Genomic DNA, 26,855 nt, shown 5'->3' with positions numbered 1-26,855 from the left:
AATGTTTCTTTCATGGCTTTCCAAAAGATGCTATTTTCAGAGCTGCAACTGAAGCGAAGACAAACTATTGGTCAAAAAAACATTTTCATAAACTGAATTAAAATAATAATTTGAATAAGCTGCTAACACTTTAGTTTAGCTCACAATTAGTGCTATTAATGGCGTTTTCAGCCCCTCCTTAGGAGCCATTTGTCATAATTGCCGACTTTCAGAGATGGGAAGTAACGAAGTACAAATACTTCATTACTGTAATTATGTAGATTTAGATTTAGACTGGTATCAGTACTTTACCCCATTACTTATTTTTGACAACTTTTTACTTTAACTTACATTTTTACACAAATATCTGTACTTTCTACTCCTTACACCTGCACTGTGAAGAGCATCCTGTCTGGCTGTATCGCCACCTGGTATGGAAATAGCACCAGATGCGATCGCAAAGGCCTACATAGGATTGTGCGAACTGCTGGACGCGTAGTAGGAGGTGAGCTTCCCTCCCTCCAGGACATCTACACCAGGCGGTGCATGAGGAAAGCCAAGAGAATTATCAGCAACTCCAGCCAACCAAGCCATAGACTTTTCTCTCTGCTACCCTCAGGCAGACGGTTCCGCAGCATCCGGTGATGCATCAGCCAGCTGAAGGAAAGCTTCTTAACACACTTCTTCTTGAACACTTAACACACACCCCACACAGACAGACGCTTCCATACCCCTCACTGCACACCATCAATATGTAGCATGCACTGCACTTTAACCAGTACATACTTAAAACAATAGTGCCTACAACCATGTTGACACCAATCATTATACATATCGCTGTCAATTTTACATTGTCCTGTTTTTTTTTTTGCTGTTGTATTTTGCACAGTCGTTGTATTTGCACTGTCAGTATTTTGCACTGTAATTTTATTTGCACTGTCTGCATTTTGCACTGTCATTGTATTTGCTGTATTTTGTACTGTCTGGAGCCAGCACCTAAGCTTTTCACTCATCATAGCACACGTGCTGCTGATGATGTGACAATAAAAGTGATTTGAGTTAATTTGCATTTTTTAAACCATGGTCGTTACTTTCGTTTTTATGTGTTTGGTGGGCCATTTACATGGATACATCTTAATAAAACTGGATTAGTTGGTGATGTTAACGTCCTGTTTGTGGCACATTAGCATATGTAAGGGGGCAAATTTTTCAATATGGATGGTGACCTTGGTGGCTGTTTTGAAGTCGGCCATCTTGGATCCAATGTTTGTTATTTGTTTGTCATTTGACACATCAAACCTATTGGGAGTTTCACAAGAAAAATAATAGTGTGCTTGGTTTTAACGTAACTTTATTCTTTCATGATATATTTACAAGTTTCTGAGCACTTATAAAATGTGTTCAATGTGCTGCCCATTGCGTTATATTGTCAATGCAACCCTCTTCTCCCACTCTTCACACTGATAGCAACACCGCAGGAGAAATTCCAGCACAGGCTTCCAGTATCAGTAGTTTCAGGTGCTGCACATCTTGTATCTTCACACCATAGACGATTGCCTTCAGATGACCCCAAAGATAAAAGTCTAAGTGGGTCAGATCGGGAGACTTTGGGGGCCATTCAACTGGCCCACGATGACCCATCCACCAAACTGTTCATCTAGAAATGCTCGGACCTGAAACCCATATTGTGGTGGTGCACCATCTTGCTGTAAAAACCCAGGGAACGTGCCAGCTTCAGTGCATAAAGAGTGAAACACATCATCATGTTGCGATTCAAATACCCAGTGACCTTGAGGTTTCCATTGATGAAGAATGGCCCGACTATCTTTGTTGTTTATAGTGTGAAGAAACAAGATGTGCAGCACCTGAAACTACGGATACTGGAAACCTGTGCTGGCAATTCTCCTGCGGTGTTGCTATCAGTGTGAAAGTTGGAGAAGAGGGTTGCATTGACAATCCAACACAATGGGCAGCACATTAAACACATTAAATAAGTGGACAGAAACTTGTAAATAACTCATGAAAGAATATTAAAATTGCTTTTATTCTAGCCGAAATAAAATAAATAAGACTTTCTCCGGAAGAAAAAATCAGACATACTGTCAAAATTTCCTTGCTCTGTTAAACATAATTTGGGATATATTTTAAACAGAAAAAAAACTAAGGTGGTTAAATAATTCATATTTCAACTGTATATATATATATATATATATATATATATATATATATATATCAACTACAGTGTTACAAGCTGAATTTGTCATTAAAATGTCATTCAATATTATTGACGCAGTTAAAAGTGATTTGACCGAGTAAGGACACTTTTAATGAGACATTTTAATGACAAATACAGAAAACTATTCATGACGCAATAATATTGCAATCATGTTTATAACACATTTATGACATATTTGTGATGTATTTGTTTATGTCAAGCTGTCATAAAAAAACATTGTCATCTTTGCATTTAAAATGACATAATGACTAAAAACAGTTGTCATAAGCATGCAAAAGATCACATTCACATTATCATTATTATAAAGCAGGGGTGTCCAAACTCGGTCCTGAAGAGCCGGTGTCCTGAATAGTTTAGCTCTAGTATACATAGAAAGAGATTAGCTGGTTCAGGTGTGTTTAATTGGGGTTGGAACTAAAACATGCAGGACACCGGCCCTCCAGGACCAAGTTTGGACACCCTGTTATAAAGGTTTCATGACAGCCTTATGAACACCCTCTTCAAGTGTTACCAACTGTTCATTAGTAGTTATAAAACCACCAATTATTCCGGCATATGTTTTACGCAGTGGATGCCTTTCCCTTTACCAAATGATCTTATTCAGAATCCCTAATCCTACCCAAAACCTAAACCCAATGTCTATCTTGCTAATCATAATAAACATCTAATTAGTAGTTTATTAAGCTATCAGTGTTAGTTATTGGTTTGTTAAACTAGGGCAGGGATCACCAAACTTGTTCCTGGAGGGCCGGTGTCCTGCAGATTTTAGCTCCAACCCTAATCAAACACACCTGAACCAGCTAAACAAGGTCTTACTTAGTATACTTGACACATCCAGGCAGGTGTGTTGAGGCAAGTTGGAGCCAAACCCTGAAGGGACACCGGCCCTCCAGGACCAAGATTGGTGACCCCTGAACTAAAGTGTTACCGAAAAACTAAATCAAACTTACAAAAGTTTCTAAAATGTAAGAATATATATTTGTATATACAAAATTATTATTAGTAGTAGTATTTAGTAGTAGAGAATTAGAGAGGCTTTGGTAAAGCTGAGAGAAAAAACTGAAAACTAAACTGCAATAACCTTGGTGGTGTGTAATTAGGCAGGCAGTTTTGGCAGTGGCCTGGCCTGGAATAGTGTCTCTGTCAGACTGGAGCTGCTTTGGAGAGAGTGATCAACAGCTCTGGCTGCTGGCACTGCTGTTGGGGAGAGAAAAAGAACGAGCTTGGAAGAAATAAACATTGATCATATAGTCTTAAATTATTATATAGGGGGAGGACACGGTGGCTCAGTGGTTAGCACAGCCGCCTCAAAGCAAGAAGGTCACTGGTTTGAGTCCTGGTTGGGTCACTTGGCATTTCTGTTTGGAGTTTGCATGTTCTCCAAGTGTTGATGTGGGTTTCCTCTAGGTGCTCCGGTTTCTCCTAGAGTCCAAACACATGCGCTATAGGTGAATTGAGCAAACTAAATTGGCCGTAGTGTATGAGTGTGTGTGTGAAAGAGTGTGTATGGGTGTTTCTCAGCACTGTGTAGCATTGTGGCAACCCCTGATAAATAAGGGACTAAACCTGAGAAAAATGAATGAATGAATGAATGAATGAATGAATGAATATTAGAGATCAATGGTTTTTGAGATCAAAACTACAATGAAGAATTAAGATAATTTTTTTGTATATATTTTTACCGCCCACAGTTGAAAGAATGAATTGAATTACATAAAACCCAATTTTTTGTTCAGGATTTCTTGGTGCAGAGCCTAAAATCTACATCTCAGGCATTTTTATTGTATCATCTTATTTGTGCATTTATGACTGTTATGTCAAATAAACAACAGAGTTGAGTTGTTCCTCCTCGGGCGCAATGCTGTAATGTCTTTCACAATTCTCAAAACCCACATTAACTGTGAATCTGGCACTTGTGCTTCATTAAACAAACCATGACACTTTGTTTTTCAAAAAGAAGAAAAAAAAAACAACTGAAAACAAGTTGCAGATAAACCGCCTTTTGTGACTTAGACTGGGAAATTATCACTCTTGACATTGACAATTACAATGAAATTGGAGATTGTTTAAACAAGACGCATGGAACCAATAGCAACGTATAATGATAATGACGTCTCAGACCTACATACAATATATGGGTTGTTGACGTGAAATTGCATTTTTACTGTCTCACATAAAAAAGAATATAATTAGTATTATCATCATTTAAAATGCAGTAAATGGTTAAACATTTAAATGGCTAAACAGTAAATGGACCTCTTGTTATAAAATCTGCAGTGTTATTACATTTTTAATATTGTTATCCAATTATAATGATTTAATTATGATGATTGAGTGTGTGTGTGTGTGTGTGTGTGTGTGTGTGTGTGTTAATCAGGTGTGGATATCTAAATCAAGTGTGGGCGGATGTATTTCAGGCTGATATGCGCATGATTACTGTAATACAAAGCTAGGACACAGTCACACAGTCAAATGTCTAAACATTTTTAAACCCTGGCTTTAAAGTTCAAACATGCAGAATCTTAATATTCGTTTATGACCACTTTTTAGTCATATTACACATTAAAATGTTCTTTTATATACAATATTAGTGTATACAACAGTTTCTGTACATGCTGCATCACAGACACCAATATCTTAACAATTCATTAAAAATCACTTTCTGATATTAGGCATGGATTGACACACACACAACACACACACACACACACACACACACAAACAACACAACACAACACACACGCACGCACGCACGCACGCACGCACGCACGCACGCACGCACGCACGCACGCACGCACGCACGCACGCACGCACGCACACACACACACACACACACACACACACACACAGTTGAAACCAAAAGTTTACATACACTGTATAAAAAGGCACATAACCATTTTAAAAAAAGTCAGATATTAATGTGACTAAACTTTTTCTCTTTTAGGTAAGTTAGCATTATCACATTTATTTCTGTTATGATTAATAGCAGAATAATGAGAGAGATTTTTTTGAGAAATTGTTATAACTTTTCTTGAAAGTCAAGTTTACATACAATAAGATTATTCTGCCTCTGATTATGATGTTGAGGTTTTGGCAGTTTCTGATTGGCTAATAGACAACATTTGAGTTTATTGGAGACACAACTGTAGAATTGTATTTAAGGAAAACCTCAAACACACTGCTTCCTTGTGTGACAACATGGGAAAATCAACAAGCCAGAATCATCATCCCAACGGTGAAGTATGGTGGCAGCAGCATCATGTTGTGAGGCTGTTTTGCTGCAGGAGGGACTGGTCCACTTCACATCATAGATGGCATTATGAAGATATAACATGTAGAAATACTGAAGCAACATCTCAAGACATCAGGCAGGAATTTAAAACTTGGCCACAAATGGGTCGTCCAAACAGACCATGACCGCAAGTATACTGCCAAATTCGTTAAAATGTGTTTTAAGGACAACAGAGTGAATGTTTTGGAGTGGCCATCACAAAGCCCTGATCTCAATCCTATCAAAATTTTGTGGGCAGAGATGAAAAAGTTAAAAAGAGTGTATGTAAACTTCTGGTTTCAACTATATATATATATATATATATATATATATATATATATATATATATATATATATATATATATATATATATATATATTACATCTTATACTTTAAAAAATGCTGGGTTGTCATAACTTTTAAATAAATTATTAATTTTAAATGACACTTTTTAACCCAATGGATGGATTTTTCCCTATTTGACCGAACATTTTTTAGAGTGCAATAAAAACACTACAGATTCTTGTACTGAAGCAGCTCTAAGTAGTGAATGTACATGGATTTTTATATTGTGAACTAACTACATGTGAGGTGATGCTGCGGTGTACATCACATTACAACAAGTAATATACATTATTTAACATAAATATATGGCAGTAAAGACTCCTAAAATAAAGCGAGGCCCTGATAATGATTTTAATTTGATTGTTAAAGACGTCTAGCAGATTTTTTGACTCATAAAATATAAATACCGCCTTGTAGTGGAAGAGTTGTTTCTGTAGCTGCAGTGAAATAACCTAAAACACATTATTAGCTTTGCCATTTTACCTTGTATTGTATAGCTTTAAATGTTTCTGAACCATGTTTTACTGTACTTATAACAAGCAGTTGACATCAAGAATATATTAGCGGAGCAGGCCTGTGATTTTGGGGGGGAAAACTACGCATATGAAGATAAATAAGTCATGCAAAATTTAAAATGTATTAACAAATCATGAACTGTACTAAAAGTGTTATGAACTTAAAAAGTAGCGATTGCTTATCTGGCTTGCGATAATAATTTCTGTTAAAATGAACAAAAGCTGCTGGTATTTTGCTAGTAGTCTACATTTAGTCTTACTGAATAGTATTTAAAGCTTTATTTTGGGAATTTTTTTTATTTTGGTAGACAGTCTGGAAGCATTTTTGCATGCAATCAGCATCATATGGTCAATGGGGCTTTCTGTCTGAAGCTGAACTTCTGTAGTGTTTGCTTCTGAAGTTTAGAAAAGCTGCTGATGTATCGATAAACGTATTGTGTGTGTATTTGTTTTTAAATGAAAGTAACACGCACAACAGCTGTTGATCCTTACAAGCCATTGTTTTTTTTAAAAACTAATTCGATTTGACCTTGAATGTTGAATGAACTCCATGAAAAACAAACTTCAAGCACCTGAGAATATAAATTTAACTTCTGGCAAAAAGTAATGAGACCAAAAAAAAAGAGACAGATTAAATGCTGCATAAGCAGGTTAGAGCAGAAGGCTAAAATTGGGCAGACTCACTAGAGGGCAAAACTTTTGGCAACCGATGGCCGCTGACCAGCCAGAAAATCGCAGATGCAGCTAGAGAACTGCTAGACAAACCTTAGTCTTAACATGTCTGACTTTTCCCTTCACAAGAGTACTTTCTGATAATATTGCAGACCAAGGGTTGTCTGCAACACAATATACAAGGCATAACACTAAAGTGTTGTTACAATGAATAGAAACAAACAAAAACTTTTTAGACCCAATATTTATCAATTGAACTATTTATTCTACACACAGACCTTTGTTTTGTCATATGATAGTAATGCTTGGTACCACACCTGAACAAAATGCAATTGAAAGCCTACTTTATTTTAAGATATCAATTTTAAATTTGAAAAAATAATTTGTTCAAATATTTTGGTTAGATTTTTTGTAAATGTTGGGGTAAACATGGCTTTGTAAAATAAATATTTTATTTAATATAATTAAATAGACAAACATTAGCTTTAACGTAACTCTATCTTATTTTTCCCCATCCAAATGCCCCTGTCTTTCAAAGCTGAAGACCAAATGCTGTTGGCGACTGTGCATTCCGTGTCAGAATGTATGTCTTTGTTTTGGTCTGGGTAACTCCGCCCACTGCCAGCTTACCCATCAATGTTGGAAAACAGCATATTTCACTTTAGTCATGTGTGAGCGTCGAGCTGAAGGATGGGTCGGGTGAAAAAAAAAACAACTCTCTCTAATATTTTGAATTAGGACTGTAATACCTAGTTTAACCACTAAATGTCAATCCTACACACAGGCACAAAGTATAACTTTACCAAAAGTTGGCAGTGAACCAACAAAAACATAACTCTTTAGACTAACTTTAGCTTCATTACAAATTTTTCTTATTTTATTTTTATCCAAACGCCACTTTTTTTCAACGTTGAAGACCAAATGTTGTTGGCGACAATGTGTGTTCTGTGTTAGAATGATTGTCAACTGCGGCTTACCCAACAATATTTCGGCACCTCGTGTTGCCTTGGTGGAAAACAGCACATTTAATTTCAGTCATGTTTCTGCGTCAAGCCAAAAGACGGGCCAGGTGGAGAAAAAAAAACTCAATATTTTGAATTTGAACTGCAATACCTAGTTCAGCCTCTAGGCCAATCCTACACACAGACAAACAGTACAACTGCACTAAAAGCTGGCAGCGGACCAACCAAAACACAAACTTCAGCATCATCACAACTTTTTTCATTTTTTTCCCATACAAACGGCACTTTCTTTCAATGTTGAAGACCAAATTTTGTTGGCAACAATGTGCGTTCTAAATCAGAATGTTTGTCCACTGCTTAGCCAACAATTTTTTATCACCTTGTGGTGCCTTTATCGAAAACAGCGTATTTAAAATCAGTCATGTGTGTGCGTTGAGTCGAATGATGAGCCATGTGAAAAAAAAAAAGACTGCTATACCTAGTTCAACCACTAGGTCAATCCTACATATAGACAAACAGCACAATTTAATCAAAAGCTGGTGGCTGACCAACCAAAGCCCAACTCTTTAGACAACTTGTTTCATTGTCCAAATGCCACTTTCTTTTAACGCTGAAGACCAAAAGTTGTTGACGACAATGTGCATTCCGTGTCAGAAGGTTTCTTTGTTTTGGTCTGTGTAACTCCGCCAATTTACCAAACAACATTTCTTGTTTCAATACTTGAATATTTCAATATTCAACTTGTGTTACCTTGGTGAAAAACAGCACATTTCATTTTAGTTGTGTTTGTGCGTAAAGACGAAAGACAGGCCAGGTGGAAAAAATACATTTATATATATATATTTTTTAAAACCTCTCAAGATTTTAAATTAGGGCAGCAATACCTAGTACAACCACTATGTAAATCCTGCACACAGGCAAAAAGTGTAACTTCAACAAAAACTGTCAGTGGAGTAATCAAAACACTTCAGCATCATCACAACTTTTTATGATTTTTTTCTTTCATCCAAATGTCACTTTCTTTCAACACTGAAGACCAAATGTTGTTGCCAACAACGTGCGTTCCTTGTCAGAATATCTGTCCACTGCCAGTTTACCCAACAATATTTCAGCACCTCATGCTGCCTTGGTGGAAAAATGTGTGTGTGTATGGGCCAGGTGGAAAAAAAAGCTCTCCAATATTTTGAATTTAGAGTGCTATACCTAGTTTAACAACTAGGTCAATCCTACATACAGACAAACAGTACAACTTAACCAAAAGCTGGTGGCTGACCAACCAAAACCCAACTCTTTAGACAAACTTATTTCTTTGTCTAAATGCCACATTCTTTCAACGCTGAAGACCAAAGGTTGTTGACGACAATGTGCGTTCCGTGTCTTTGTTTTGTTCTGTCTAACTCCGCCTACTACCAACTTACCCAACAGTATTTCAGCAACTTTTGTTGCCTTGGTGGAAAACAGCACATGTAATTTCAGTTGGGTGATGTGGAGAAAAAAAATGATTCTCAATATTTTCAATTTGGACTGCAATACCTAGTTTAACCAATAGGTCAATTCTAGGCACAGGCACAAAGTACAACTTCACCAAAAGGCTGGCAATGGACTAACCAGAACACAAACTTCATCATTGTAAACAACTTTTTTTCCGCCATCCAAACTTTTTTCTGTCCTAATACCACTTTCTTTTGACATGGAAGACCAAAATGTTGTTGCCGACAATGTGCCATGCATGTCAGAATGTCTGTCTTTGTTTTGGTCTGTGTAACTCCGCCCACTATCAGTTTACCCAACAATAATTCAGTATCTCGGGTTGCCTAGTTGGAAAACAGCACATTTAATTTCAGTCATGTTTTTGCACTGAGACGAAGGAAGGGCCAGGCGGAGAAAAAAAAACTCAATATTTTGAATTTGGACTGCAATACCTAGTTCAACCACTAGGTCAATCCGACACACAGCAATATTTCAGCACCTTAGGTTGCATTGGTGGAAAACATCACATATCATGGGCCAAGTAAAAAGATGGGCCGGGTGAAAAAAAAACTCAATATTTTGAATTTGGACTGCAATACCTAGTATAACCACTAGGCCAATCCTACATACAGGCAAAAGGTACCAAAAGCTGGCAGCGGACCAACCAAAACACAAACTTCAGCATCATCACAACTTTTTTCCTTGTTTTCCCTATCCGAACGCCACTTTCTTTCAACGCTGAAGACCAGAGGTTGTCGGCACCACAAGCTGCAGCTCCTAAATTGTCTTCTTAATGGCAGATCTTCCCCTGCTAATAAAGGAATAATGAGGGAGTGTGTGTGGTGCGGAGTCCCCTGTGGAAGAGGAGCTCTCAGTAAACACAGTCTGTTCAGAGCACAGACGATCAGTTTGATGTCTGTCTCCATGCAGATGGTTCCGTTCTTAAACAATGCAGGCCAGCGTGGTTAATTGCTACTGAGACAACCGGAGGTGCTGTTACGTGAGCACTTCTGCTGCAGGTGAGTGTGAATGTGTGTGTGTGTGTGACAGGACTGACTGACTGACTGAGCGCCCTTGACTTGCGGCAACCGAATAATGCCTTTAAGGGCTTGGGGGGGGGGTTGGTTGGTTATCAGACAGATCCCCCCGCCCCCATGTGCACACACACATGCATTCACACGCTCAGTTACACACACTCAGTGAGGACAGTGTAGCAGTCTTACCCCTTCCCGAAGGCACCTCATTAACACGGTGTAGGCGGCAGCAGGAACGACCCACAATCCTCCTGGGCGCTCTTTCTTCTCTTCCTGGAGGGGAAGGAAAGAGAGTATGTGTGTGTGAGAGTGTGTGAGTAGCGAGACAGAGAGAACTATTACAGAGGCTCATTGGGGGAACAATTAAAAGCAGTAAAATGCAGCCGCCGCCGTCATAATGAGGCTAAATAAATAAAGTCCTGTGACGGTAAATAAGGCGACAGTCTCGCAGGCAGGTAGAGGAGAAACACAGCTCAAGTGATAAGCGATGATTGTGTCAATTAGAGAGAAAGAAGCGGAGAACGGTGCCGAGCAACATCCTCCTCTCATTTATTTAACTTCTAATGCTCGAGTTCTGCAGCGAGCTGAGACTGATCGTCAACATCAACAGCAGCTCGCGAGCAAGACCTTCGTACAAGTCAAGGCCTGATTTGGATTTCTGTTTGTACGTCGCTGCTTTATGCAGTGTGCGGGAGGAAGATAGTCATTTGTAAGAGAAAAAAATAAATGATTACATCTAGCAGGTAGAGATTTAATAAGAAAAACTGGCCTCCAAGACATTATTATATAAACATTTTAATTTTTAGTTATTATTCGCAGCCTTTTTCATTTACATTGTTTAATTGAAATTGACATATTTATTAAATCTCTTAGGGTGCTTTCACATCGCTTCATTTGGTCGGCTGTCATTTTTTCTGTGTACATTTTGCATGTTTGTTATTGAAGTGTCAATATATATTTTTTTAAACTGGCCTTGAAATACACTCCTAATAAATAATAATAAAAACATCTTGATAGTTAAAATACAGCAAGTCATGTTGAATAATGCATTACTATCACATAAAGAAAGTCCAATTAAAAGGTTAGTTCACACAAAAATGTTATTTAATCACTATTTACATTGCAAAAACGCTTGTCATGTAGATTTTGTTTGACTTGTTTCTAGTCCAATTACCTAAAAATTTCAGAAGTCCAGAAGCACTGTCAGCTCAAGCAAAAAATATGGTCTTGTTTTCAGAAACAGTATGCTATATGCTTAAAACATGCTAAATAATCTATCAATAGGGTAAGCAAAATAATTTCAAAGAGAAACCTAGATTATTTTGCGGATCTTATTGGCAGATTTTTAAGCTTATTTTAGCATATTTATTCTGGTTTCTAGTCCAATTATTTAAGAATTCTTAAATCCAGAAGCATTTTCTAAAGTTAGTCATTTGAAAGAGAAAAAAAATGATGATTGCATTTAGCAGGTAGAGATTTAATAATGAATAATGGGCCTACAATATATTATATGTTACTTATGGGAAAACACTAATATACCAGAGAACTACATGATACATTTCTTTCATTTTCATGGGAAATATTTTATTCAAAAACAAAATATTTTGAAGTCACAGCCTTCTTTTTCACATTTTTAATTGAAATTAATGTATTAATTACATTTCTTTGATTTAACTTGCTCTGTTAAGTTACTATCACTGTCATTTTTCTGTGTAGGTTAAATTTTGTATGTCTGTTATTGAAACGTCCAACTGTTATTGTTTCTAGTTCAATTATCTAAAAATTCATTAATCCAGAAGCATTTTCTAAAGTTAGTCTTTTAAAAGAGAGAAACACGATGATTACATTTAGCAGGCAGACATTTAATTATGAAAAACTGGCCTTGAGAAATCCACTCTTAATGAATGAAAATTATAACAAATAGTATGGAAGTCAATGGTTACAGGTTTCCAGATTTCTTCAAAAATATCACCAGTTGAACATAAAGAAAGAAACTCAAACATGTATGTGACAAGTGAGTGAATGATGATATAATTTTCATTTTGGGTGAACTATTCCTTTTAGTAAAGTGCCAAATTATTGATTTTAAAAGTCAAATAGTCTAGGAATTATTACATTTCCTTTGGCATCTCAAAGTCTGGTTAAACTGCAAACTCTTACTCTGTATGAAATACATTTTCTTTTACATTTTTAAAGCTTTTAAAATTAGATTTATATAAAATAAATGCATCAGCTCAAGGCTACATTTTACGTACATGATGTTTTATTACAGTTAATGCAATAAAACCTTCCACACATCCTACTTCGAGACTTGAAGTAATAGTCCACTGAGAAATAAAAAAATTGAAGATATTCTATTGCCTAAAGCAATATACTGTAACTAAAAAATTGTTTTGATTATCATTGTTGATTTGTTCTTTTCTTTTATTAGTTTTTTTTTTGTGCACATCAGAAAATGAATCCTGGAACTTGTGATTGTTGTAAGTCTATTTAACTGACCAAATAAAACTCTCGACAAAAAAAGAAATTAATATAAATTGTTTACTTTTCCTCTAGTACATTTTCCTTCTTTTTCTGCTGAACGCAGGTATTTTGATGCATTTGGATAATTAATTAGTTGCCTCCAACTCCAAAAAAAAACTTATTTAATTAATTAATTAAACACAATAACTAAACAATGGTACTAACGTTGATTTAAACATTTACTGACAGTTGAACTCAGACTTATTAGCCCTCCTGAATTATTAGACCCCTATACATAGATTTTTAATGGAATGAAGATCTTTTTCAACACATTTCAAAACATAACAGTATAAGTAACTAATTTCTAACTTATTTCTTTTATCTTTGCCATGATGACAGTACAAAATATTTGACTATTTGACACCTTAGTATAGCTTAAAGTAACATTTAAAGGTTTAACTAGATTAATTAGGCACATTAAAATATTAGGCAAGAATAATGATATAAAGTATAATGATGGTTTGTTCTGTAGACAATCAAAAAAATTTTGCTTAAAGATGCTAATAATACTGACCTTAAAGTGATTTTAAAATTATTAAAAGCTGCTTTTATTCTAGCCAAAATAAACAAATAAGACTTTCCCCAGAAGAAAAAAATATTACAGTAAACATTGTGAAAAAATCCCTGCTCTGTTCAACATTATTTGGAAAATGTTTGAAAAAGAATACAAAATTCAGCGCAGGGTGAATAATTATGAAACAATTATGGAGAAAATGTCATTATTGGGTAATATAGTCAATATAAGATAGAGATACTAATATGTTACGCAGTTCAATTTGAAAACATCGCATGCACTAAACTCATTCCCATGAGTGAGTACCTCAGGGCATTTCATTCTCACAGAGAACTTTTCTAACTTTTTTTCAGGGCCATTAAAATTGATTGTCAAGGGAAACCAGCCGCAAAAAGGGAAAAACTCCACCCCCTTGTGGCTAAAATAATACAACTGGAGCTAACAATGCCCTCTCTCTCTATTTCTCTTCATAAACTGCAGGAGGTTTTAAATGAAACATGAGATATTTAATTCTATCTTCTCATACTTCTAGAAACAAAAACTCCCTGAACTTAAAAGATTTGGACACAGAAGTCAAGCATTAGGTAATACAATAAATGTACAGTACACAATAACTACAATGAACCACCACAGACATTGAAGGGGAGAAGCACATGAACACATTACTGAAACACCAACTTATTTTTTTACATTTCGGAATGGTAAGAATTGTTCTTCTTTAAAAAGTATATTCTAAAATACAGCAATACTAAAATGTGTTTTAAAATGTATTTAAAAATGCTAATTAATCCTGTGTTGGTAATGCTGAATTTCCAGCATAATTACACTACCTGACAAAAGTCTTGTTGCCTATTCAAGTTTTAAGAACAATAAAATAACTTGACTTCGAGTTGATCATTTGGTATCAGAAGTGGCTTATATGAAAGGAAGAGGCCTCTAGATTACACTAATTTTACCAAAATATAATATGATCATGCCTTGATTTTGAATGATTTAATTAGGAAAGTTAGGCCTGACTTTGCTTTGGCACTTAACAGAAATAATGTAGAGTATAAAATATAAAGTCATGCTGAGATTTAAAAAAAAATTACATTGTGTATGACTCTCAAGATCTCCCGCACACCCCCATACTGAATGTAACCCCAAACCATGATTTTTCCATCACCAAACTTGACTGATTTCTATGAAAATCTTGGGTCCATGTGGGTTCCATTAGGTTTCCTGCAGCATTTGTGATGATTGGGATGCAGTTCAACAGACTATTCATCTGAAAAATCTACCTTCTGCCACTTTTCCAATTGACCAACTAGAAGTCAAGTTATTATTTGCTGCTCTTACAACTGGAATCAACGACAAGACTTTTGTCAGGTAGTATAGAGTACTGTGATCACTGAGAAATGAATCCAATATGAACAGAAAGTTAAAAGAACGCCATTAATAAAAAACGGAAAGCTTGGGGTCAATGATAAAGTTAACTGTCAGGACAATTATACTTGGAAGTAATGATGTTGAAAATTCAGCTTTAAAATAAAATAAAATCAAATAAAAAAAGAAGTAAAAAAATCATTAAAAAAAAAAACTTAAATGTTTTAAGAATATTAAGGTCCAATCCCAATTCTACCCCTTAGCCCTTCCCCTTACCCCTACCTCGTTTTGCGCGTTCACGGGAAGGGGTGTCCCAATTCTCTTTAGCTTCAAACAAGCCTAAAGGACTCAATTAGTTTGATCAGGTGTGTTTAATTAGGGTTGGAACTAAACTGTGCAAGGCTGCGGCCCTTTGGAACTGAGTTTGACACCTGTGGTGTAGCGTAAGCGCTAGATACCCCTTGAAACAGAGATTTTTCAGGACCACACTCGAAACCAAGGGGTACGAAAATTTTCCAGAATACACTATCCCCAACGGCAGCATGGCTGCACACCGGAGTCAGTAGATGCAAAAATTTGTATTTTTTGTAATTATTAAGAATTTTTGCAACAAACAAACACGTTCTAATATATTCAACACGGCTTTGTGTTTTACTTTCAGGCTTTTTAAAAAACGCTAAAATTAAAAACGCTAAACTTCCCCATCTATAACCCTTAATAATAACTCCTGTATAGTCGTCCCACAACATTCTGTCACTCGATGACACTCAAATACCCTGTCAGAAAAGTCTAGTGGCTGGAAATGAGCTTTTTGCAGTGCCTGCTATAATGTTAGTGTTGTTTTCGTGCATTTCCAAAGATTAATATGGCCACTGTGTAAATAAACCGTACAGTTACGATCTTATTGCCACATTATATTGTTGATAACATGATATATGCCTTCACTGATTTCCTGAAGATAAATACCAAAAAATAACACAACTGCAATATCTACAGCAGTCGCCATCGTCAATCTCATATGAAGCAAGAGATTAAACCCTAAAAAATAGCTATATGACAGTAATGTCCCTCTGTAGGTCACACTTGGGATTTTATAACTCATTTAAAACTGATTTTAAAAAGTAAATTTCTTTAAAAATGCAAACAACAATTATACATTATCATTCTGTTTTACTGAAAAGAACAATGAACTGGTCCATATGTGTGATCTAACATCAGCCCTATTCATTATGTGGCGCAGAGCACAGCCTCGGTTTTCCACCTAGACTGCTTTTGACATTCATAGCGTCAGCAGCACACCTATTGCTCACATTATGCTAGAACTGAAGAGTAGAGAAAAGTCATTAGATAAAGCCAATCAAGGCCACGGCGTCGCTCCCCCTCCCCCCGCACTCAGAGCTAACATGATCAATAAAAGCTGTGTGCTGTTGTACTGCGTGACCCTGAAAAACACAACGGTACAGGAGATACACGCTTATATAAGCCCGACAAAGCATGTTATCAGCTAACCCGCGGTCCCTTACAGCGATCAATCCGGCTATCAGATTAGGGTGACCAGATGTCTACAACACAGGACACATTTTGGCCCTGTTATTAAAGCCAGACACAAAACAAGACAACATCAAAGAACTGGCGGTGGAAAAAAAAAACTCACATCAACTGCATCTGGTCCTTACTGGAGTAAAAAGCTGCGTGTGAACACACCAAAAAGACAACAGCTGAGTGAAATGAGAATATGTGTTATGCCCCATTCACACGGGGCATCAACTTCAACACTTCCTATTGTTTTGAATTTCTCTGTCTGGCTCACGGAACCAAAACTGTTGTAAAATTCTAGGACGAGCCAAAAACCAGGGAGAAACTTTCGGGTATGTTGCTACTTTTTTAAGTAACGAGAAAAGTAATGCATTACTTAAAATATTAAGTCATAATCTTATAATCTAATAATCTCAAACCAACTGAGTACTGTAAAACGCAATAAGTTAAGGCAGTGGTTCTCAAACTGTGGTACGTGTACCACTAGTGGTACACAGACTTCCTTCTAGTGGTACGTGGAGGAATAAAATATGTCATGTACATGATACACACATTTCAAAATTTATCAAAAATGATGTTTATAATATGCCATATATGACATATAGCCTATATTTCTGAGGTAATCTGCCACGCATTTTAACTGTGCAGAGTTGTAGCTGCTTTGCTGGGCCTACTACACTACTGTATTTCAATACTCTTCATTTTGATGGTACTTGGAGAGACAATTTTTTTCTGAGGTGGTACTTTTTGAAAACAGCTTGAGAACCACTGAGTTAAGGCAACTCAAACCATTTAAAGGGTCACAAAACACCAAAACACGTTTTTTGAGCTGTTGACAGTTGTAAATGTGTCCCACACTGCTAAAAACATTATTAATACATATATATTTCACAGGAAAAGTAAAAAATTGGTTGTTTCTGCGTTATTTCGAGCAAATTTGTACTTCCGGTATAAATTAAATTTTTGAAGCTGCGTCACGGCCATGAGATCTTAGCGTGTATTCCAGCGTGTAGACTGGATGTCTGTACCTGAGAGTATCGTATTACGTCTCTGAGTGTGCTGCATTCATTCATGAGTAAGACTTGGTTCAAACCAATCAGTGCGCTCCATTGTGTATGCAGTGCAACTTCATTAATATGCATGCTAGCTTCGAAGACTGTTTGTAACTGAAACAGTGTTCAGACGGCAGAGAGACGACACGTTGTGTTGCCAAAAGATGTGGGAAAAAAATAAGAATTGTTTGGAGATATGGGTCGTCAGTGTTGCTTTTATAATGTGCTGCAATGAAGGTTTTGTTTTAATTTTCCAGCTATGAGAGCGCAGCTGGACTCACGTGTGGATCAGTGCATGCGAAGCAGCAGAAATACATTTGTACGGAACATTTTTTACTCGAGAGCTTTTCGCATCTGGAAATTGTAAAATCTGGATTTGCTGCTCGTCTCCTTTGTAAAAAGACGCGGCTCCAGTTGGTGTTGATTTTACTTGTCTCTACAGATTTGGTAAGTGTGAGCGATCAGTGCCCTTTCTTTGTTCATTCAGATGGCAAAGTTATAGTTCATATTGTCAGCAGTACTCTTTCTACTCTTTTTGTTTACAGACAGGCCTTAGTCAAAATGATTTCTAAGTTACTTAGTTTAGGTTAATATCACTACAATATTATGGACTGAAAGATCTGCTGTAAATGCTGCTCTCCGAGTGTAAATGTGAACACTGAAAGCAAACAATTGCCAACCATCATGTTTAATTTTCGCCGCATTTTGTGACAGGGTAGTCTACACACGGCTTTCTGACCTATTGAGAGCATCTGAGTTACAGAGAAATGCAAAGGTTTTTTTCTCTTATACGAAGTGCGGTATCAAACATTCCACTGTCATGGCCACTGTCATGGTTTCATGGCCCTTTAAGGAAACCGATTGCTACAAACCATTTGAGTTAAAAAACTAATCTATATGAGTACTGTGAACTTACTCCATTTAAGTTGAAGTAATGAGGTATTTAATTAACTCATTACCTTCAACACTGAGTTCAAAACTCTTTTCTAATGAGTAGAATTAACTTTCAGTCAATTTTTAGTTAACTACACTAATTTCATTTGATAAAGTTGATTGTTGGGTTTTAAAGTGTATATATTTACGAACTAAATGAAGTTGACGAGACAAAACGTAAAATATTTTGTGTTCATATTGTCTGCAATAAAATACAAAGTAAAATTGGAAATCACTACTTTCTTTTTTGATTTGAGATTTTTTAACTGTCCCAATTTTTTTTGATTTGGGGTTGTAATATTTTTAACTGATTTAGCAGCATTAGCTGTATAAATAAAGTTTTTATTTTGTATATTGTAAGCTTATTCAGTACTATTAAAGATCAGAAAAGCCAATAAACAAAATACATTAGGCCACAAAGCCACCCTCAAACAAAAAAAAAAGTGGATGAAAGAGACACATATAAACACCTAGCACAGTCTCTCTTGTCTACATGTGCTCCAACCAACCAAAAGCCATCTTAACACCAGGCGTAAACAGGAGCCTTTGGTGAAAAGGGTGTAAAAGGAGTGTCATGGGAGCACGGACCATCTCATCAAACTAGCTGTAATGAGGCAAAATGGTGCTGTGATGAGCCGTTTATGGCTGAGCTTCATTACACCTTTACACCTCGCTCATTCACAGGCTGCTGTTGAAAATCCCCCAGCACTGACTTTCACCAAAGCATTGTGTTACACCTAGCTAATGCGGTGACAGATTGTAAAGCTAACTGCTAATTTAAAGTGTGCCATTTTCACGGCACCAAAAAAAAAGTGTCAAAGGTTGCACATGACGCTCCAGAATGCATCTGTTATGAGGTGGTCCTCGTGTTGAGGTTAATGAAGTCTGAGAGGTTGTGCGAAACCCTCCTCATAAGGGAGCTTTTTAAATGTCGCGCAATACACAGAGGACAAATATCGCCTGTAAGACATTTATGAGAAGCAAATTGAGCTGTCTGAAATTTCAGGCCATTGAACACACGGATCTATTCTTGAGCTGGTCTCCCTAGAAGCCAACGTAAAAGTTGATCGATAATTGCTTCAATATAATAGACAGCCTAACTCTTTCCTCCTTCAATTTCATTCTATAACTACCTGGACCCATGTGAATATTGATATGCGCATTATGGATGGTTCTTTAATTAGAGGCACTTTCTGTCCCCTTCAGATATTCAATTCAAGTCAAGCTTATTTGTATAGGGATTTCACAATAATCATTGTTTTAAAGCAGCTTTACATTAAAAAAGTTAAGCTTATTAGTTACCATAACTTAATCAGTTACTAATACTTAAAATATTTAACTAGTAACTAATAGCTTTTAACAGTTCAAATTAATTGTCACAATCACCAGCTACCTCTAACCACCAGAGGTCGCTGAAAAACATTATCTCTCATTCTAACAATAAATCTGCCAGTTTATGGACTACAACTGCATACATGGGCTGCGTCCGAAACCGCCTACTACTCAGTAGGTATTGCATTTGAATTTAAACGTACTACTCGGCCATTAGAAAAGTACGTTCTTTACAGTATGAATGTGAAAAGTATGAATGGAATTCGGACGTACTACATCCACCATTTTGTCACGGTCACGTGACGTACCTGCGTCAGTTGCGTCGTTTCACTTCCATTCATGAATTCTCTCATGGGGCATTATAGGATAGCGCAGCGTGCATGGGATGCGCACTTCAGAATCTCGCCGGAAGTAGTAAGTCATCTGGGTACTTCTCGCCTACTGATTTTCGAATTCTATGAATTCAGACATACTACTCGGCTCGCATACTGATTTTAGCGTACTATATAGTATGGAAGTATGCGGTTTCGGATGCAGCCATGCACTTCACTCAGACACACATGCTTCCTTATCTAGACTGATTACACTCGCACCACCTGAGGATTGTCAGAGACTGATTGCACACACTTTTTAAGCAGCACACACACTCATTTACTTGGCCGAGTCTTGTTATCTGTCACAGTGACATCACAACGCCTTTTCCTAGCCTTGTTTTCCTCTGTACCGACCTTAGCCTTGTTAGCTTTCCTGTCTTAGTCTGCCTCCTGCCGTACGACCTATTGCATGTTACTTCGACTACGATTCTGGATTGTCCTCACACACCTGTTTGCACCCGTATTGACCATTGCTTGCCTGACTACGAATAAACCTGCATTTTGGATCCTACCTCAGTTTTATGTGTCACTCTCCGTGGTTACATTAATATATACATAACCAGGGCTTTACATTAACTTTTTTGATCACCAGCCACTGTGGCTAATAGATTTTCAACATTACTAGCCACTTGCCATTTTCACTAGACATGCTTTTGTTGTTTGGAAAATATATTTTATATGAAAAAAATCTGACTCTTTGTGTTTGTTGTGTATGAGCTTGCTCACTGTACATGAGCAAACGGGTTGTGGCGAATTGCAATCAGTTTTTATTTCACATGACCTTTTAGGGCTCAAAATTAAGTATTTTCCAAATTTATCTCTGACCACACCAAAAATAAATATTTATTTCTTAGCCACATATTAAAATCTGTCAAAACAAGCAACATATAGCTGCATACATGCACTTTTTATTCAACAAAACTTTTCTTTTTTTTTTTTTAAATCGACATTCAAACCAATCTATAGTCATGTATCTATAATATGCACAGTAATCTGTCCTGGCTGAAGGTCCCAGATCAGCAGTTACTACACATAAATGGGGAGTTAATGTCATATTAAAGCAATGTTTATCATGTAAACGATGATTACTAAACTATATTAAAAAAATAACTGTAAGCAAAAGAAAGCAGGTGAAAACAAACCGTGTGTGATGATGAAAGGATGATCATGTACACACGATTAATGTTAGGCCTGTTAATAATCTGTTCAAAGAATAATTAAAACTAAAGCAGTGACTTCTTCTGCTTACAAAAGGATATATATATATTTTTTTTTTCAATCTTGAGCTCTTGGGTCCCACTTTATATTAAGTGGCCTTAACTAATATGTACTTACATAGGAACTAATAGTTTGTTACAATGTACTTTATTGTGTAAATACATGTATTTTCTGTGTACTTAAGCTTGATTAAATACATGTATGTAATTACATCTGTAATTAACTTTTGTAATTACATTTGTAAATACACTGTTGACCATCCCTTACACCTTAACCCACTATTAAACCTACCCATACCACCAAACCTTTTCATAACCCAACCTCTATCCCAACTCAAAAGCACCACAAGTGTTCTCAAATACATTATCAACACAGTAAGTACATTGTATTTATTTTTTGATGTAAGTACATAGTAGTTAAGGACACTTAATATAAAGTGGGACCAGCTCTTGAAAGCAGCAGGACTGTGGGCACATGAGCATGGCTTTATGTCTAGCCTATTCTTACCCGCCAGAGCTGAAATCTACCCGCATTTGGCGGGTTGGTGGGTGTTAATGTCAAGCTCTGTATATAACCATAGTTAACCAGCAAATATATAGTACATAGGTGATGTCTGTGTGTTATGTTCAATGAAGGGTATTTGTGTATTAAGATATGCATTTTACTTTTGTTCTCTGACGGGACATTGTGTTCATGAACACACTGTAAGTTTCAGGAATCACAACCTCATTTATAAGCAACTTATTATTTTAACTTAAACCGCATACCATACACCTACTCTGGGTAAGAGAAGCACTGCCCATGAATGTGTATGATTTGCTATACCTGTGTAGCAATGAGATAAAGCAGCTCCCCCATTGGTGGAATCAAGCATTGCTTCAATTTGCTGCTCCTGAAGTTCTCCCGGATCAGTTCTGTAAACATGGCCACCGCCTGAAGAACAAAGCAAAAACACACAGATATTTAAAAAAAAAAAACTGCTAAAATTTAGATTTAGTTGATTAAAGTGGAGCCATTTCTAAAATTAAGACTCATTAGTCATAGATGAGAACAAAACTGAATAATGTAGAGCTGTTATTCCTCATTTGGGGCTGGGTGATATGGGCAAAATATCATATGCCAATATTTTTAGAAAAATGACGGTATACGAAATCTATCCGGCAATTTTCTATAAATGGTTACTTGAGAGTTAAAGTCTTTATTAAAACTTTATTAAACATTTTTTGAGCAAAATATAATTCAAACACAAGGGTTTTCCTCACTGTTTACAAGGGCTGTAACGATACACTAAACCCACGATTCGGTTCGTATCACGATTTTTGACCCACAATTCGGTTCGTATCGCGATTTTTTTTTCGTGGGCGGTGGGAAAAAAAAGATTTTAAAAACTATTTTTTATTAAATAACATTTGAAAAATCTTTATAAACTGAACATCATAGAACAATATTAACTATGCAAATTATTAACAATATAAATAGCCATGTACAAAATAAATAAATAGCCAAAGCTATATATCACTTCTGTTTTCTTTGTAACAAAATACTGTTGAAAAAACAAACAGAACTAAACTCCATTGTGTAGATTGTTCAAGCATGTTGAAAATTATTTTTCAATCAAAATCTCTTACATAGAAAAAGTCAATTAAAAGGCTACTGTTTCGCACTGAGGTAACTGAGGCTTAATGCCTGTGCTGCAAACCACAAATCAAGTAAACATTAAACAAATAAACAACATATTTCTCTCAAGAAAACCAAACTAGTTTGATTTAAGGGAGTTGAAAACTCTTCAGAAACACCATCATGTCAACATTGCAGTGAAAAAACGTGACAACTTCCCTTACTCTGCAGAGGAGTCAGGACATCTGGTGAACGCCCATCCATCTCTGAGCAGCCACATTAACTGTGTGAGCAAAGCATCGTATATGCGGTGAAAATCCGGCCGCTTTGACAGCATTGGCAATGTTTCTGCCGTTGTCTGTTGTCAAGCGGGGTTGAGTTGGTTTTGTTTTTGATATTCCTGACACATTCAGACAGTCCCTTACTAAGAGCTCCGTTCGAGCTCTCCCGGCTAAACGCATATTGCGAGGGCTAAAAACGGAGCAGTGCTCGTAATGTTGAACGAAAAGAAAGTGTTTCCTCACGTTCTTCTTCAACTAGCTCAACTTTTGCAGGCACGTGTGACGTTATTGGAAAGGTAGTCACGGGGTGTGTCACGATTCTCCCTTATCACAACGCAACACAGGATCGTAGATCTGAGTGTCACGATTTCGGTTTCATATTGTGTATCGTTACAGCCCTACTGTTTACAAATAAACAGCGGCACAAAAAATAACAGTTGCACAAAATCTTTGATAAATAAAGCTGAGTACTTTGCAGATTTTGCCAAATCCGGGTTCTTTTTTGAAGGTTAATCCCGCGAAAAACGAGAGACCACTGTACACAATAAACAGCATACAGCTTCATTTGTTATTTCTCTACCTGTTTACTTTAATTTGTGTATTTACTTTATTTATCTCTGCTTGTAATTGGTTTATAATATTTTATCCCCAACAAAATTGGCTCAATAAGAATAAAATGAAGAATTGTTAAGTTATCTTGGGAAATATTGCAATATAAATCACAGAAAATTTAAATAAAACAACATACGTTTTTTTCCAATATCGTGCAGCCCTACTTTTTATTATCTTCTCTCTCTGTGACTTGCTCGTCTAAGTATATATGCTTCTCTCTCTGCAGTCAGTCTCTCAGCAGGGTGCTATGCAAATGCACCATGTAGCATGTTTGGCCCCGTGACTGTTAAAGTCTCATAAGTGATGACTTTGCAGGGAACAGATGTTGGCGGCTGCGTTTGATGAGTCTTGGCAGCGAGAGATGCGCATCGATGATTCCGTTACACGGGAAGAAACAAACAAGGCTAAGCTGTCTTATTCAGCCGCGCATGCAAAGTAATGCCTGCTCTAGAACGTATCATTATCATCAACAAACACGCGCGTGCACACACAAATTCTCTTCTAGAGAGTGCCGCTATTATCCGCATCACCATACGCATGATATAGTGCATTAGAAAACATCATTATCGTTGACACACACACAGATAGCATGGTATTAGAAGGTTTAAGCTGCTCAAAGATGGAATGCTGGAGAAGAACGAGGAGCGCTGCAGGATTCCAACTCACTAAATCCTCAGGTCTGAAATCAGGTATGGGTTCATAGGCTATAGCAGACTGCACACCACACAACTATCATATTAATAGCACTGATGAACATTATGTTTTAAAATCTGGTAAAAAAAAAACATCTGGCAGCCAATCAGAACCCAATTTACTACTTTTAATAAAACAAAAATATGTATTTATTTATTTAAATAGTGTACAATTTCACTTTCTATACCCATAATGGGGCATTCACACCAAACAGGGTTTATTCGTGAGTAAATAGACGCGTGAACATTTTGAATTTACTCGCTTCATTCATGCGTCAAGTTTGCTTAATTTGCGTGTGAAATTCACTTCAAAATACATGCGTATTCGCATAATAGGCAGGGCTTTCATTTTCCCGGTGACTCTAGTTTCGTTGCTAAATGGCTAACATGGATTTAATTGAGAGAGTAGCTGAGCTTTATGTGCTTTAGGAAGGCTAAAAAACAGCATATATTTATTCGGCGCCATGTTTACTAGTCCACTACATCCTTTCAGAGGTGCACCAATCTCTATGAGTTCATCAACTCCTCCAGAAACTGTAACTGGATCTGAAACTGATGGACGCTTTCCGCGGTGCTTCAGACTGAGCTGAGCCCAGTATGATAAGCTGCCATCAGGTGTCGGCAGCAGGATTTCCCCTAGGGACACCAATAACAGGCGCAACGTCATAATCACGGCCCTACTAGAACAAGCTCCTGATTTGTTAATGTGGCTTGAATGTCCGCTAAAGTTCAGATTTTCCAGCTTGAATGTTTCGCTGTTTAGGCATGTCAAACGCACAAAATGATCAATTCGTCCAAATTGCGTCATTCGCGCGAATAGCACTGCAGGATGTCAATTCGCTTTTTTGCAATAACTTAACATGTAAATAACTCGCGCTTGATGCTTCATCTGCATCTGGTGTGAACGCACCATAAAATTCTGATGCTGGGTTAACACCAAAACACAGAGCATCACGTCACTTACTCTAGTTTTCTCGCCTGATCTCTTTCCCCTAACTCTTGAGTTTAAGTATTTAAACTTGAGCAGAAGACTCAATAAATGCTAACTCTGCATCTTTCATACACTTCATGTTACATTGTCCACATCATTTAGGCTACGTGGCAGTAACACCATGTCCTAAGAACACGCGACAAGATTCTTCTGATAAGCAATTGGTTTATCCACACAAGAAGCGACATGACTGAAACATTTAAATAGCAGGGATGAGGGACCTCTCAAATTCAACTAGAAATATCAGCATTTGCATTCTGAAGATGAACAAAGCTGCTTGGAACATCATGAGGACGAGTAACTAATCACAATTTTAATTTCTGGGGAACTAACTCTTTAAGAATCCAGAAAAGTAAGACTGAAGATACTAATCCTGATACTACCTGAGGTCTAGCTGGCTCATTATCAAAGATATGCATTAAACATAATTAATGCTGCACTGTGCCACCGGAAATCAAACCTATCCCTAATACAAACAAAAGCTAATCCAAACTCTCTTAGCTTTATATGTTTAATCTCCTAGCTGTAATCATGATTTGCACTTTAATAGGGTCTTATGTTTAAGCAACAGCTGTCTCTGTGTGTATATCTGCAGTGCATTAGCTCTCATCAACTCTGTGTTTGATGTCACCAATGTCACTTTGTCATGCCATGCATATTAAATAATACAACTCATTACAATGTTTATATATATATATATATATATATATATATATATATATATATATATATATATATATATATATATATATATATATATATATATATATATATATATATAATTTTTTTTCTTTTCTTTTTTTTCCCAGGAGTAGAATGAAAAGGTCGGTGAAAGAAATTTGATAACAAATTTTCTAGCACAAACTGCAATACCTATTCTCATCACAGCTCATGTGTTTGTATACTATTGTTTAAAATGTAGCCTTCAGTAAAACTGTAAATGTAATCAGAATTTAAAAATTCTGGTTACACTTTTTATTAATTAATTGATGTATTTATTTATTTATTTATTTACTTATTTATTTATTTATTTATATATTTAAGTCACATTATGTACTGTGAGCATACATTTAAATTAATCAGTTGTTACAATGCATTCACAATTAATTAATTCCCTTTGGGATTAAAAAAGTCTAAACAAAGAAAACAGCTTACTATGCACATACAATGTATTTATATATTTTTTAATTATTCGCATGTAATTACATCTGTTATTGGATTTCCAATTACACTGTGGACCTATCCCTTAAATCTTAACCCACCCATACCACCAAACTTGCCCCTAACCCAACCCGGATCCCAAATTAATAGCCCGATAACTGTGCAAAGTA

At 36.5% G+C, this 26,855-nt stretch overlaps 1 protein-coding gene across 3 annotated transcripts in view; it reads right to left on the bottom strand.

Annotated features, from left to right (window-relative positions):
- The window catches only part of ulk4 (unc-51 like kinase 4), a 277,382-nt gene that overhangs the window by 217,733 nt on the left and 32,794 nt on the right, over nucleotides 1–26,855 (bottom strand). For all 3 annotated transcript variants that reach the window (XM_087286485.1, XM_087286484.1, XM_087286486.1), the window contains 2 exons: nucleotides 22,157–22,264; nucleotides 10,674–10,757 (listed from right to left, as the gene is read on the bottom strand). In XM_087286485.1, the coding sequence (XP_087142611.1) occupies nucleotides 10,674–10,757; nucleotides 22,157–22,264 (192 nt within the window). The remainder of the gene's footprint in view (nucleotides 1–10,673; nucleotides 10,758–22,156; nucleotides 22,265–26,855) is intronic.

The sequence above is a fragment of the Danio rerio genome, chromosome 16, assembly GCF_052040795.2.
Source record: "Danio rerio strain M-AB ecotype USA chromosome 16, GRCz13ab, whole genome shotgun sequence".
NCBI classification, from domain to species: Eukaryota; Metazoa; Chordata; class Actinopteri; order Cypriniformes; family Danionidae; genus Danio; species Danio rerio.
This window is presented reverse-complemented; position numbering and strand designations above follow the sequence as displayed.